Here is a 15,421-nt window from a genome sequence, read left to right on the forward strand (position 1 = left end):
CAGTTAAATTACTTAAATACAATCTGGGTTTTATGTTTTACAAGTAACTTTAAATTATAATAATTGTATAAACCTGTTTGTTATGTTTGCAGGTTTGTGCAGATCAGTGGTTCTGTGAAGGCAATTGTTGATCCCAAACACACAGTCAGAAAGTGTGTGGTTAACTGCAACACTGAACCTGGATTGTGAGTTATCTTTGTTGCATCTCATTAATTAAGAATTATTAATTCTAATTCTAATTGTTGTCTAACAGTAGTTAGATTTGAAGATCTGTACAGTATGCATGCATTTAATTTACAATAATTACGAAATTCTGCCAGACGGATTGGCAGAAGCCAATTAAAAACAATATGGAAGCAAGCCAGCGAGCCCATTGAATGCAATGCTGTTTTTTGGTGTAATAGGACACAAATTTGTCAATTTTATCTTTATTACCTGCCTCTCAAGCCATTTTAAATGATAGAGCAAATGCTAATGCGTCGTCAAGCTCTGAATAAGTAAGGGACTCTAACCTTTTGGTAATACCAGTCCAGGCATCACTCCCTCTCTCAAAATCGCTTTACATTACTCTAAGAGAGCATCTTCTTTCACAATAGAAAATATTATTTATTTACGAATTCATGAAGTCTAGAATGTAGCCAGGAAGAAATTTGGGGAAGGAGGGTTCCAGACAACTGATATTTTTACGTAGTGTACATAGAGTAAGGCCCCATTTCGTTCCTTAAAAAGTTCTTGATCCGTTTCTTTGTTGAGAACGATCTTTCAGTAGTACATGACAGTAATACTGAATTATTTAAATAATAATAATTTACTAAATAAGTCACTGAAAATGCTTGGGGGGGTCTGGACCCCTTGGACCCCCTGGCTACGTCCTTGCATTGAAATTTGTTACAGTGTCATTAAACTAGTAATAAAAATTTATATTTAGAAAGTCGAGTTAAATATTAGGTTGAGTTAGTTAAGTTGAGTTTATTTATTTATCAGTTTTGTATTGTTCTTCAGTTTTCATAATATCATACAAAATCTCTTCCAAAATAATCTTCAATTGTGTACAATGGATTTTGTAGCGACCACTTTTTTACTTCACTCTTCAAGCGATTTGCTTTACGCTTGTTGAGTTCTTCTATTAAGTGATTCCATAGCTTTATTCCTATATATGAGGGCTTCTCCTTGAACAGAGCTAGTTGGTGCACAGGGAGTCGGAAGTTTACTGCACCTCGAGTGTTGTAGTGATGGATGCTGGAACCTCTGGATAGTCCACTCTCATGAACAAATATTACCGCCTCCAGAATATACAGAGCCACAACTGGTAGTATTGATAAGTTGATAAAGGATGGGTGACAGCTCTCTTTCGGTTGCAAGGAGGCCTCGGACCGATGGCATGTCCTGTAAACCTCTTCATACGAGAGCAGATTTTAGAAATATTTCAAATTTTCCTCCCCCTCCCTGCATCTCGCTTATGTTTGTAACACAGAGCAGATCACCAGCATGGCTCACTTCTGACTGGTTAATACCTTCTAGTTAAACATACACTGGGTACAGCAGAAATCAATGTGTCGCTTATTCCTGAGAAACGTCATAGATATCCGAGAGGGCTTATCACTAACCGCTAATGTCAATATATTGGGTAAAAAGTTGATCGATAGGTTTATTTTACTGCAGAGGATGTTGTCTGGAGTGGATGGAGTTCCCTAAGTGTTAAAGGCTGTTGCTACCCTACACATGAGGGAAGATAATCCTTCCGTATCCGCTTTGACTAGCAGAGGCTGGAACAGAGTTAGCCTTCCTCTAAGTTGTCATGACTGAATATTGAGCCCCATATTACTTTAAAGGGACCTCGACAGATGGCAGCCTTTACATACAACTTTACCTGTCCTAAAATTCCTGTCACTCCGCAAGTGCAAAGATCCTTTTAGGACTTAGAGGAATGAGAGATTTTCTTTCAACTTCTTGTTCTAAGTGAGAAAAAAACCTAGGATTAACCAGTGTGATTTACCTGTGCTGCACTAGGTCAATCAATTATAGTAATTGGATTGTCAGTACCACTAAAATTTGCAGTGATGCAAAATCTGTAGATAATTCATATTTTCTGCAATAACACATATTCAATCCTTAGCTTTAATTAAAACATGGAGCGTGTCAGTTATAAATTTGCAAAGTGTTCACAAGTAACAGAACTTTAACTAAAAAAAATATTTTTTTATAAAAATTGAAATCTGTAAATATTTTTTAAAATAACGAGGGATTCATTTTTTACACATTGTAAATTCTTTGTTTGATGATAAAAGAATTGTGAAGGAAAAAGGATTTTTCCGGACATTTGCCACCATTCAGTGAAACAAAAAATCAGTAACACTACATTTCGAGATCTGCAATCTGATCTCTTCTTCAGTTGATTCATTACCTGAAGAAGAAAGCAGATTGCATACCTCAAAACGTAACCAGTGTTACTGATTTTTTGTATCACTGAATGGTGGCAAAAGTTTGGAAAAATCCTATTTCCTTCATTTTAAGTTGCTTTATAATTCCTAAGTCTTAATAGATTTTAGATTTTAATGTTGTAGAAGTACGATTTTCTAGCGTTGTAGGAAGCCATGTTTGCCCTTCTCCAGTGGCCTGTGACAGGACAGAATCAAACAGAATAAGGACACAATTCAGTGTGGTCTTAAGGCGCAGTGCATTTCTAAGAAGACATAATGATGAATCAATCAAACGTGAATCAAATATGCATTGAAAGTAAATCCTGTAAAATCAATGTTCTAGTCCCACTGCTACTTTGACCATTAATTCTCCAACTTTGTAATACGGTTCACCTTTTGGTTTATCTAGAAGATTTAATCCAAATTTTGATTACTTGGTATTTTTGTATAGCTGCCCAACTACCTATTTGTACGTGGTACTTTATTTGAATGAAACATAAACAGTTTATTCCATTTTTCCTCCTACAAATTACAAAGTATGCATTTGAAATCACATTTTGAAATAGTTTTTTTACTAGAATCAATGATTTTTAACTAAATGGACCAGCCAAACTACAATACTTTGTGTTATCTTTATATCAAGAATCAAGAATAATTTATTTTCCTCAAATGTAGGTATAAACAATACAAAGCTTACAATAATTCCATTTTATACAAAAAATTTACCCACACAAAGGGAAAACAATAGGGCCTCAAAGGCAAGCCTGTTATGAGGTTCCTTCATATTTAATAGCACAACCTGCTGTCATCAGAATTAAATAGTGGTATAATCAGTGCAGTCTTAAATAACAATTTGTCTTTTTAAAACTCAAACTAGGCACAAATAGATAAATACAATCTACATAACAATACAATACAAACAATTTATATAACAGATACAATGACAAAAAAACAATAAATGATACTTTTATCACCTAAGAAGTTATATTTAATTTAGCAGATCTCAATTAAATATAACCCAAAAATCATATCATCCTGCTTATCTGATTTTTTAACCTCTTGTGTGATCTCTTTAATTTCTATACAGCACAATAAAGAACAAGTGCTTTCAATAAATAGTTTATTTTGTCTGTGTATCTTCTTTCAATTCCATGACAATATCATGTACAATTACAATCATACAAGGTTTATGGTGGAACTGAAACAATCTTATAATGGATTGTGGAGTTACTACATAATTGGATTGGTGCTACATAAAGAATGAGAGAAATATAAATAAATAAGAGAGTCTTTTCTATAAATTATTATCATTATCTATAGTTGTTATTCATGACTACAGCAAAATTATTGTTCTAGTGGTTAGGTGGGAAAGAGTAATTGTTTACCCAAACTTTATGTAAATAAATAAAGTTATATTTATTATTAATTCAAACAGGCCATAGTATGTTAATAATTTTTTATTATGATTTTTCAGTGTTCGGGTATTGAATCGATGCGTTCCAAACAAGAATGACTCATCTGTGAAGAACTTCTTCTCTAAAAGTGGAGTTGGAGAATTTTTCCAGGTAAAATTCTAGAATAAATGCTCAAATTACTGAATTTATTAAAAAATATTCCTTTAGGCACACAGCCATTCATACTTGTAGGTATTGAAAGGTAGTAGTAGATAATATTATTCTAGATTAATAATAGCATTATCACTTAATTCGGTAGGCACATGAACAGTTTCCATTTAAAGACACCTGCTATTAATTTTGTTTTTTGAACATAGCATCAGATTTCAAACTCATCGTACACTATTTTTTATTATAAAATAGTATTTATTTAGTCATTTAGTTAGGTGCTGATGATCTTTTGTAAGTTTTGTAAGTATGCGTATGGCTTGAACATTTCCTTTTTACTTGAACCGATTTAGCTGAGATTGCATGCAAACTTTCAATTCTTTATGTCATTAATTTCGTTCATGACCGCAGGCAGATAGATATAGAGAAAATCATGCAAAAGAGAGATTTTTATATCCATTTAAATCCAAACTTTCAAGTCTTTACATCATTAATTTCATTCTTGACATATCCCCAGACAGATTGACATAGAGACAATCATGCAGAAAGAGATTACTACGTCAATATTGAGTTCTAACTTTTAGGTCTTTATGTCATTAATTTCATTCATGACATATCTGCAGGCAGATTGACATAGAGACAACCATGCAGAAAGAGATTACTACGTCAATATTGAGTCCTAACTTTTAAGTCTTTATGTCATTAATTTCATTCATGACATATCCGCAGGCAGATTGACATAGAGACAACCATGCAGAAAGAGATTACTACATCAATATTGAGTCCTAACTTTTAAGTCTTTATGTCATTAATTTCATTCTTGACATATCCGCAGACAGATTGACATAGAGACAATCATGCAGAAAGAGATTACTACGTCGTTTGAGTACTAACCTTTAAGTCTTTATGTCACTAATTTCATTCCTGACATATCCACAGACATATAGACATAGAAATAATCATGCAAAAGAGAGATTTTTACATCCATTTGAATCCTAACTTTTGTCTTTTTATCATTAATTTCATTCTTTACATATCCACAGACAGACAGACATTCATGAAAAAAAGAGAATTTTACAGTTTAATGTAAAAGAAAAATTAAGAAGTTAAAGTTAACACATTACAGACTGTTTCATGCTATTATATTTAAAAAAATGTAAATAATCTTACACATACTTTTTTATTTTAAATCCATTTCAGAAGCACTTATATTCTGACTCTGAAATGGATACACATTCTCAACAATTGTTTTTATAACTAAAATCAAATCAAAACTGTTATAACATTAAAGCTTCTAATTGTTCCAGGAAGTTTCACAAGATCTACACTTGTGTTGGAGGGAAATTTTAATTCTTTGCCTCATAGCTTTTGGTGAGTATGTTTTCTTTGTAATACTATGCAGATCAAGTAGGTTTACATACAAGGATGTAACCAGTGAGGTGGTACAATGGGTCTAGACCCCCTCCAGATTTTTAACCACAATTATTATTTAAATAATTCAGTATTATTGACATGTACTGCTGAAAGATTGTTCTCAACAAAGAAACGGGTCAAGAACTTTTTAAGGAACAAACTGTGGCCTTCCGCTCTGTTCACTACAGGAAAATGTCAGTTGTCTGGACCCCCTCCCAAATTTTTTCCTGGCTACGTTTTTGTTTACATAGTGAGTTTTTTAGTGAATATTCAAAATAATGAGGATGTTTTGAGAAAAGTGACAGTATCAAATACATGTTATCGAGCAGATATTATAGAATTACTGAAGCTTGAACGTTTATTAAATATTTAAAATTAAATTTAGTAAAATTATTAAATTTATTAAATATTTATTGGGATTTTTGTACATTTACAAATATATATTGATCAGTTATTTAACCACACTATCAAATTTTGCATGATATTATAAAGTTATTTTCAGCTGTGGTCAATGATTTTTGTTGGTTAATGTTATGCAAATTATGAACACAATCTTGTATTTTATTCACTATAAAAAATTTACTTATATAATTTTCTGAGAGTTATACATGACCTTACCTGATTTTAAGAATAACAAATGGCAAATTCTATTTTGATTTTAAATCAATTAAAATTTAAATATTAGTTCGTAAATACGTTTGTTTTTCCAACAAAAATCAGAAACATATATGTAGCAAAATTTAAGATATTGTTAAATATGTTTCAGTCATGTCACTAGTCCTGCTCTTCCTGTTCCGTTACGTTGCTGGTGTCGTTGTGTGGTTGGTCCTCATTGCTGCCATCGTTACAAGCATATGTGCAACTATTTATCTTTGGTAACCACCTTTTTGTAACACACTACCAATTATTTTTCAAACAATAATTAAATTTTATTCTTGCTAAATACATATAGCAAATATCAAATGTTAGTACAATACCATGTAAAATCCCATATATTACAAAACAATACAAGCCATTTTTATATGTATGGCATACCATTTGTAATATAACAATAGTTTCTGGATATAGAAAGTGCTTGAACTTAAAACAAAATTGTAATTATAAAAATAAATTGTAATGTATTGGCAAAGATTGTGCAGACCTAAAACTTGTCACATTTGTTGTTAAGTTTTTTTACATCAGTCTCAGTGGTTAACCGCTTTGGTTCACACATCTTTATGAAATATTTTTAATTTACAATTATTTTCCAATAAAAAAATCATCTGATACTACACGAATTGTGTTGACTATTTGGTACACGAATTGGGTTGACTATGTGGTACACGAATTGTGTTGACTATGTGGTACACGAATTGTGTTGACTATGTGGTACACGATGCACATTTGACTGCCCAGCAGTTACTGTTTATATGCAATAACATGCATTTTATTTTTCCGTCTATTATGAATGTTCTGTAAGTTTTTAGCTCATAATATTTTTATCATATAAGTTACATAATTTATTTAATGTAGAGATTAACAATTAATTGTACACATTTGACAGATAACTGCTAGGCAGTCCTGCAATTACAGTCTTGTAATTTATTTGTTATTACCCTTTTTGGAGTCAATAGAAAACACAAACATCACATATAATACTTAAATTATAATTTTTGTTTCTAATTTCCATCTATTGCAGACACGTGTTTAATATTTAAATTAGCTGTTTTGATGGCCAAGAACATGTAAATTTGAATTTTACTCATACCTTCTTTAGCGATTATATCACCTTGCTTACTTTTGATTAATAATATCTTGTTTATCACCAATTAGAGTTGCAAAAATAATTTTCTTCAGAATAAATTGATTCGTAAATTAATGTGGTACAAATTATAATTATTATTCAAAATTAATATTATTTAAATTTTTTCATAAATGTTTTACGTATCAATACATTTTAAAATACATTTTTTACAGGATCATGTGGAGGCAGAAACACGATCTGATATACGGAGGAGAGCTTGAACAAAGAAAAGAGAGCAGTTACTTTACCTATGCAATCATTTCAACTATAATCACGGTAATATTATACAGTCTTATTTTGCTTTCTTTGTATTACTCTTTAATGTTTATTTATAAATTCCAAATATCTATAACTAATAACTACTGACTTTTAAACACCTTTTGTGGTATTAACTTCTTTGTGAGAAATATGTTGTAAAGCCAATAGGCAATAATCTTTATTGACACAGTTGAGACTTGTGTTTTACAATATGAAATATACTACAGAGTAATAATGTTACAAGATTCCTTTGATTTATAGTAGAATTTGTTGTCACAGAATTATTTTTCTGTATAAAATGTTTGGTCTTGCGACTGTGTCATTACCAGACTTTTGATGTGCTTTGCTGGTTCCTTCCTAAGCTGTTCTGGCAGGTGGTTGAAGTGAAGAGCTCAATGAACATTGAAAAAATTCTAGAACCTCTATATTTAAGGTTAAAATGAATCCGCAGGTTGAAAGTTCATGTATTTAAATGAAAGAATGTATGCCTATTAACTATTTCAAAAGTAATGTTATGTTGTATTTAAAATTTTTTTTATTAAAAATTCAATTTAAAAAATTTGGCCTAAAGAGCTTCTTCTTCCAAATAAAGAATGCATATATACCAAATTTTATGTGTGCCTAGCCCAATTTTTGGTACCAGCATAGTTTGTAGTGACAGATTTAATGTTTTGTATATTATGTTGTAAACTTGTGGATTTCATCTCTCTACTTCTTTAAAAAAATGGTTATGGCACCAAATTTTTAATTTTCAACCAATAATGATGAAAGTTGAATGATGGTTTACAGAACACTAATGTGTCTCCTATCTTTTTCCTTTACAATTAGAAATTAATGAAATGCCATTTTAAACTATCTATTAAATTAATTCAGCCAACTTTATTTTAATCTTTGGATGATTTTTAGCAGTTAATATACAATTACTCACTGTTATAAGACAGCTGGGTTGATTCAAAGTTCTCTCACTGTCTTCTAGGCTGTAATCCATAAACTTAATATATTTTTACTCACTCAGATTTCAAAAACAGTGGGCATTTTCACAATAAAAGAACAAATGTTTTGTAGATCATCGTGCTGTTATTGGTCTGGGTGATGAGGAAAAGGATACAATTGGTCGTCCAACTCTTCCAAGAAGCTGGAAAAGCCGTCAGTGCAATGCCATTGCTCCTATCTACACCAGTGTTGGTTGGTACTACTTGTTTATGAAAATAAACCTAAGATATATCAATTGACTAAATAAATATAAGTAACAGTGCAAACAAGGGTTTTATGTGTGCGTTTTTGGATAAACAAAGAGGAATATATATATATAAAGTATCACAATTCCTTCATATATAAAACCCTCTTATCCTGAGATCATGAGTATTGCTCTGTGGCTGATACAATACAGGACATTAAGGAAACTTCGCTGCATCCAATCTGTCACTTCTCCTTTCTGCCAAACTATAATCAAGAAATCACTACATAATTGTAACTAGAATTTGTGTGTCAACTACAAATAATCCAAACTATTGGTGGCAAACAATCAATAGATTGAGAATCCTTGTTCATGACACTTTGCTCAGGTAACATTGAAGGGAAGATGTGACACCTGGAGGACACTTCTTCATTTATAGTTTGTTATTGACAATGGAAGCTTTGAATGAATAATAGGATTTTGGATATTTGCCAAAAGAACCAACCACGAAATCTTAAAAGATTTTAACTATCAAACCTCAACCAAAAAATTTTGTACACACACCATGACATTAAGGTTAGAGGCCTTCAGATGACATGTTGCAATGCCACAGGAAATGCCGATATTGATTTTCTTGTTAGTGTCCCACTTTTGGTGGTGTGACGTATTTTTGTGCTCTTAACTTCTCACGTCTGTGACTTGTGCTTATGACTTGCATTCTATGCAGCGATAACACTTGGACTCATTTTCTCCTGTTTGGACTCCAAGCATTTTTTCGATATGTTTAATTTCTTTTCTTTCTTTTTTAGTGGCATTCTACTGCCAACCGTTTTAGCTCTTAAGTACAAGTATATGTAATAATTGTCTTTTCACCTGACATACAGTATAGATTTCAATCCTCAAAACGTATAGGGTACATTTTGTACTATTTTATTCAATGAATACCCTGTATAATGATGACAAATGTCTGAAATCCTATTATCTGGAAGATAGTTATGCAAAATGGGCTCTGAAAGCCATCAGGCAATGAGGGAGAGTAGATATCTCCCATTTGCTTTCAGGTTCTGAGCTACTGTCCCACAATGGCTTTTTACCAAATAATAGATTAAACATTCATAATTGTGTTAAGATAAGGACCATGAAAAATGTTAATCCGATCTTAATTTATAAACTGGGTGCATTCATGCAGTCATCAAATCTGCCTTATCATGAAGTATATAGTACTAGCAGCTACCCGCAGCACGCACACAATTTTGTAGGCTTTGCACATGTGTAAGCGCTTCTGGTTTGTCTGAATTATATTTCCGACGCCAATGTCGAGTTGTTTCCCTCATCAAGGAAGTATGTATAAATACACAGGTCTGAGAAGACTACTTCTGTCAAAAGACAATTAAGATGGGTTTCACAACAGTTTTTAAATTTGAAGTAAATGTTAGATAGTAACTTTGTCTTTATATCTGCACTACAGTACTGATAAAGCAATGCATACTTAATAGTGCTACCATGTATAGCTGAAAGTATATGTTTACTAACACTTTTAACTTTCTTATCTGGATATTTTCTTACTCTGTGCTCAACAGTGCTTGCAGAAAAGTTTGAAATAAGAAAGTGTTGTTACTATCAAGCTTACTCTATGATTTCAAAACTATAAATGTAAACAAATTGGAAATATTGGTTAAATTAAATAAACCTATGGTTGTGCTGTCCTAAAACAGTGTTTACACAGTTCATTACATTTATCAGGCATTTTCAATCTATACTATTATACAAAAATCTTTTTCTTTTTCTACCTTCCTGATGTTTTTCCGTCAAATTTTATGATATTTTAATAGTTATTTTGCTATTCATAGCAGAAACGAATCCAATAAATTAAAGATCATCATAATCGGTACAATTCTTGAATTGTAAATGGTTTAACTAACCCAACTTTGTATTATGTAAATAGATATAGAAGTGCAAAAAGTGGTATAACATGTTTTTACTCAGTACGTTTATTATCTACAGCTATATTTAAATAACAAGGTAACTATTTTAGTAACTCAGAATCTTGAAATAATTTTTGATCACTTGTATGTATTATTGAAAAAACTATTATCTTTTTTTATGTATAAAGACATTTATTTATGATATCTTGAATTTGATGTGTTTCAGACGTTTTGCACTTTGGCGATAGTTGTCACTATGTGGCTGGTTTTTGAACTTTGGATAGAGAGCTCTGGATACTTGAGGAAGGTGCTTGACAGTGACAACCTCTACTACAAGAAAGATGCAGCAATGAAGGTAATAGCTGGTTGTGACCAGATAACTAATATTTATATTCAGAAAGTTCACAAAACTGCCTTATTTACCATTTTTAAGCTTTATTAAGAAGATTTCGAGTGACAGGATATTGTTATTTCAGCTGCTTAAAATTTTATCAGTTGATATTGATTATAAGTGTTTATAGAACATTTCAAGTGAAATTTTGAATTTCTTCAGTTAACACTCAGGGGAGGCAGTAGTTTTGCCATTTAACTTTTTCATTGATCGAGTTCCATCAGACTGAATAGCACTCAGAGTGCTTAGCAATCACAGTTGACTTCCTTTACTATTCAAACAAAATCTATCAGTGTGAGTGCAGAATTTGACAAGGGAAGGTGATTCGTTGTCAGCGCGTAGCGTATATACTGCAGTGCAGCAAAGTAGTGTCAGTTTTCAGTATGGGCGTTTTATACTAAACATTACCGTTTATACATGTAATGGGTTGTATTTTTCAGTTTGTTGTTATTATTTTAGTATATTTAGCTGTAAATAAAAATAATATAAAAGGGAACAACTTAATCTTCTTTATTTAAAATGCAGTTTTCACATTCACTGTGGTTTAACTATTTAACGGATTTTTGCAGTATTATTCCATATCAATACATGGCAACCCAGATCTGCGTGTTTACTGTCTCTAAAACATAACCCTTTGAGTATCAGATTAGTTAGTTATCTTTCAGATCTTGATGAGTCTGGAGACACCACACTTTCACACCTATAACTTAAAGAGTTTAACGTTCTTATTGTTCATTTCTGTATTTTTATAAGAGATTCGCTTGAATATAGTGAACTAGACCTAAGCAAATTTAATCTGGAGCAAAATTTAGAAATTTCAGGAATAAAATTGGCCAATTTAGAAGTAGCAATAGTTTCTCTGTATAGATCACCTTGTGGTAATATGGACTTATTTTTTGATAACTTTGAACAAGCTATTAAAAAGGTTTTGCAACATACCTCTAAGTTAGTCATTGGAGGTGACTTCAACATACCATTCCATAAAACCACTGACACAGTTACAACCACCTTTGTAAACATCTTACGCTCTCTTAACTTGGTAGCTATAAATAAGGCTCCTACAAGAAATGATTCGTGTCTCGATAACATCCTCGTAAATTTTTCAAGGGATTGTTATGAATTAAAAGTTTTGAATGACTGCATTTCCGATCATAATCCTCTTCTATTAAATCTAAAACTTGATAGATCATGTAGACCAAATGAGACAGTCACATCCTCAAAAAAATGTATGCGTAAGCAAAATGAGACACAAATTAAATTGTTTGCAGAAAGTTTGGAGAGTGAAAGGTGGGAAATAATTGATACCTATAAAAGAAAAGAGATTGACATTGAAACTTTATTTAACAGTTTTCTAAAAACATATAAAAATATTTGGTATGTATCATCTCCATTAGTTAAAATTGGTGTTAAAAGCAAGCAGACAAAGAAACTTTTGTGGTACAATGAAGATTTAAAAAGAGGTAGAGAAATAATGCTAGGTTATTTTGATGTTTTTAAGAATCTTAGAAAAACTGGGTCTCAGCATATGGAAGCCGCATATAACCTTTATAAATTCTTCAAAAAAGAGTATAGAAAAAAGCTCAACCTAGCAAAAAGGGCTTGTTTTGAAAATCATATAGAGGGAGCTAGTAATAAATGTAAGGCTGCCTGGGAGGTAATTTCCTCAGAAACACAAAACAACACAGGTGTGACACCAACAACACTTGATCCACACCTAACTAACCAGTATTACATACAGTCGGTGGCAGACATTCAAACTAACATTGATAACACTGACATATTGGCAACCAACCTACTGGCTAACACTTTAACTAACTGTGTACCTCAATTTACTTGGTCATTAATCACCCCAACTGATGTAACTAAGGTAGCTGCTAAATTGTCAAACTCTAAAACTTCCGACTTTTATGGTATATCTAATTATATTGTCAAGAACACAATAAAACACATCAGTTCACCATTAGCTTTCATCTTCAATCAATGCTTATTACATGGATATTTTCCTGATCTTCTAAAAATTTCCAAGGTATTGCCAGTCTACAAAAAAGGGGACAGATCTCTGCCCCAAAGCTATCGCCCAATTTCTATAGTCCCCATCTTATCAAAAGTTTTTGAATCTATAATGTATCATCAACTTAATCAACATTTTGAGTCCAATAATATAATCAGTAATAACCAACATGGCTTTCGTACCAATAAATCTACAACTTCTGCCGTTACAGAAATAGTCGTTAAAGCACTTCATGCTTTTGAACAAAAGGAGTCAGTTGCTTTAACACTCATTGATTTAAGTAAGGCGTTCGATTGCGTGAATCATGGCATCCTCCTCGACAAACTTAAGATCTATGGTATATCAGAAAATTCCATTAATATATTGCAGTCATATCTATCGAATAGAGTACAATCAGCAGTCTACCACTCTTTCTGTGGCCACAGGTGTACCACAGGGTTCAGTTTTAGGACCATTCTTATTCATCATTTTTATAAATGATCTGCCCTCTAATGTGTTGTCTAACATTGTTATTTATGCTGATGACACCACTCTTTTTTCATCTAATAAGCAGTTGAATACTCTGAAAGAAAACATGGATGCATCTCACAGCTTGGCTTTAAATTGGTTCACTTCTAATAGACTGATATGTAACCAGGAGAAAACGCAAAATCTGCTTCTCAGCTTATCTGAAAATTATGAAGATCAATCTGTAAAATTGTTGGGTTTTCATCTTGACAGCAAGCTTAATTGGAAATCACACATTGACCATGTATGTAGAAAAATATCTAGAGTCTTGTATCTAATGTGGAAACTGAGGGATTTTGTTAGCTGTGAATATTTGAGAGTGGCATATTTTGCCTTTTTTCAATCACACATTTCCTATGGCATTGTTTTGTGGGGTCACTCCAATGCTGTGAATGATATTCTTCTCATTCAAAAAAAAGTAGTTAGAACCATCAGTGGAAGCAGCTCTCTAGAACATTGCAAACCACTTTTTATCAATCTCAAATTCATGACAGTTATTAACCTTTACATTTTTCATATACTAGTCTATACAAAATTACAAATTACAGATTTCAATACCAGACAAGATTTTCATCAACACAATACCAGGGGTAAAAACAAATTAGATCTCCCTCAGCACAGGCTAGTCAAAACCGGCAACTCTTTTAAATTCAATTGCATAACTTTTTATAATAAGCTGCCTGCATCTGCTACAATGACTCCTTTCAATATTTTTAAACTAAAGATAAGTAACTGGCTCATATGCAATCCATTCTACTCTTTAAAAGAATTTTTAGATTCTGACATAAATATCATTTTTTGATTAGTTTGATTTGTAGATTTCTGATTTTTCTATACTGCATTAGCTATAACGTAATTAACAAACCATGTGCACACTCTGGTTCATAGATTATATTAAACCTGTTACTTGGTCATAAAATTAGTATAATTATAGTACAATATTGTAATAACTAATTTTGTTGTTGTAAATATCAGTGCTGTATATTTTGACGATGCCTATTTCATATTGTTGTGACCAATGGCTAATAAACTTCTTGATTCTTGATTCTTGATTCTTGATTTGGAGGGTAAAATTACTGATTATTGTAGCTTATGACATTTTAACTATGATTTCAGACTGCCCGTGTGTACAACCTGCTAGCCATGTTGTGGTTCACTCAGTTCTGTATTGGTTGTCAGCAAATGGTTATTGCCGGAGCTGTTGCAACATGGTTTTTTACCAGGTATTCATTTTTATTTAAAAATAATATATACATAAAAAGCCAACTAGTAGTTGTGTCTGGATTTTCAATATATTTTTCCATGTAAAAGGTATTGAAAGTTGATAATGTTTGCATTTTGAAACTATAAATAACATAATATACCAAAGTTTGCTGCTGTAGATTCTTTCTGAAAAAAATTCTTTCTGTAAATTATTTGATGGATTGATGGAAAACAAACCATTTTAGGTTATCTGTTTGTTTTGCTTATTATATCCTGTGAACCGAATTCTGAAATATTGGTACCTAATTCATTCTGAAGTGAGTGTAAAACGTGTGTACATGTAACATCTTTTTAAAATATTCTTTTTCTTTTTATTATTATTATTTTTGTAAAGGAGAGGCTGATCACCTTTTAAGCCTTATTCTCTATCCTCATGGGCCAGTGGCCTGTGCGAGGGATTTTATCAAACAGAACAAGGAGAAGAGTCGATACAGTAAAAGGTTGATACATATTGAACTTATAATAAATAATACATGTGTCAGTTTTGTTAAAATAAAACTGTTAACTTTGAAGTAGAGATCTTGCAAACTATTGAACCTGTTCATGAATGCTACTTGTGGATTTGATTCCATTGGCTTTAAAACTTCAATGGTACTCCAAGGCTTCTTAGTTTATTATTGCTGTCAGTTATTTACATTAATAATGTTTTTTTTAGTCCAATTGATAGTGTTGCCTTTTTGTTTTATGCTTAGCAGGATGTACCATTTTTTA

At 31.9% G+C, this 15,421-nt stretch overlaps 1 protein-coding gene across 1 annotated transcript in view; it reads left to right on the top strand.

Annotated features, from left to right (window-relative positions):
• The window catches only part of LOC124361787 (choline transporter-like protein 1), a 51,789-nt gene that overhangs the window by 22,721 nt on the left and 13,647 nt on the right, over positions 1-15,421 (top strand). Inside the window, exons 4-11 of the mRNA XM_046815763.1 lie at positions 93-185; positions 3,895-3,985; positions 5,290-5,353; positions 6,162-6,270; positions 7,352-7,454; positions 8,502-8,621; positions 10,765-10,893; positions 14,564-14,670. Of these exons, the coding sequence (XP_046671719.1) occupies positions 93-185; positions 3,895-3,985; positions 5,290-5,353; positions 6,162-6,270; positions 7,352-7,454; positions 8,502-8,621; positions 10,765-10,893; positions 14,564-14,670 (816 nt within the window). The remainder of the gene's footprint in view (positions 1-92; positions 186-3,894; positions 3,986-5,289; positions 5,354-6,161; positions 6,271-7,351; positions 7,455-8,501; positions 8,622-10,764; positions 10,894-14,563; positions 14,671-15,421) is intronic.

The sequence above is a fragment of the Homalodisca vitripennis genome, chromosome 5, assembly GCF_021130785.1.
Source record: "Homalodisca vitripennis isolate AUS2020 chromosome 5, UT_GWSS_2.1, whole genome shotgun sequence".
Classification (NCBI taxonomy): domain Eukaryota; kingdom Metazoa; phylum Arthropoda; class Insecta; order Hemiptera; family Cicadellidae; genus Homalodisca; species Homalodisca vitripennis.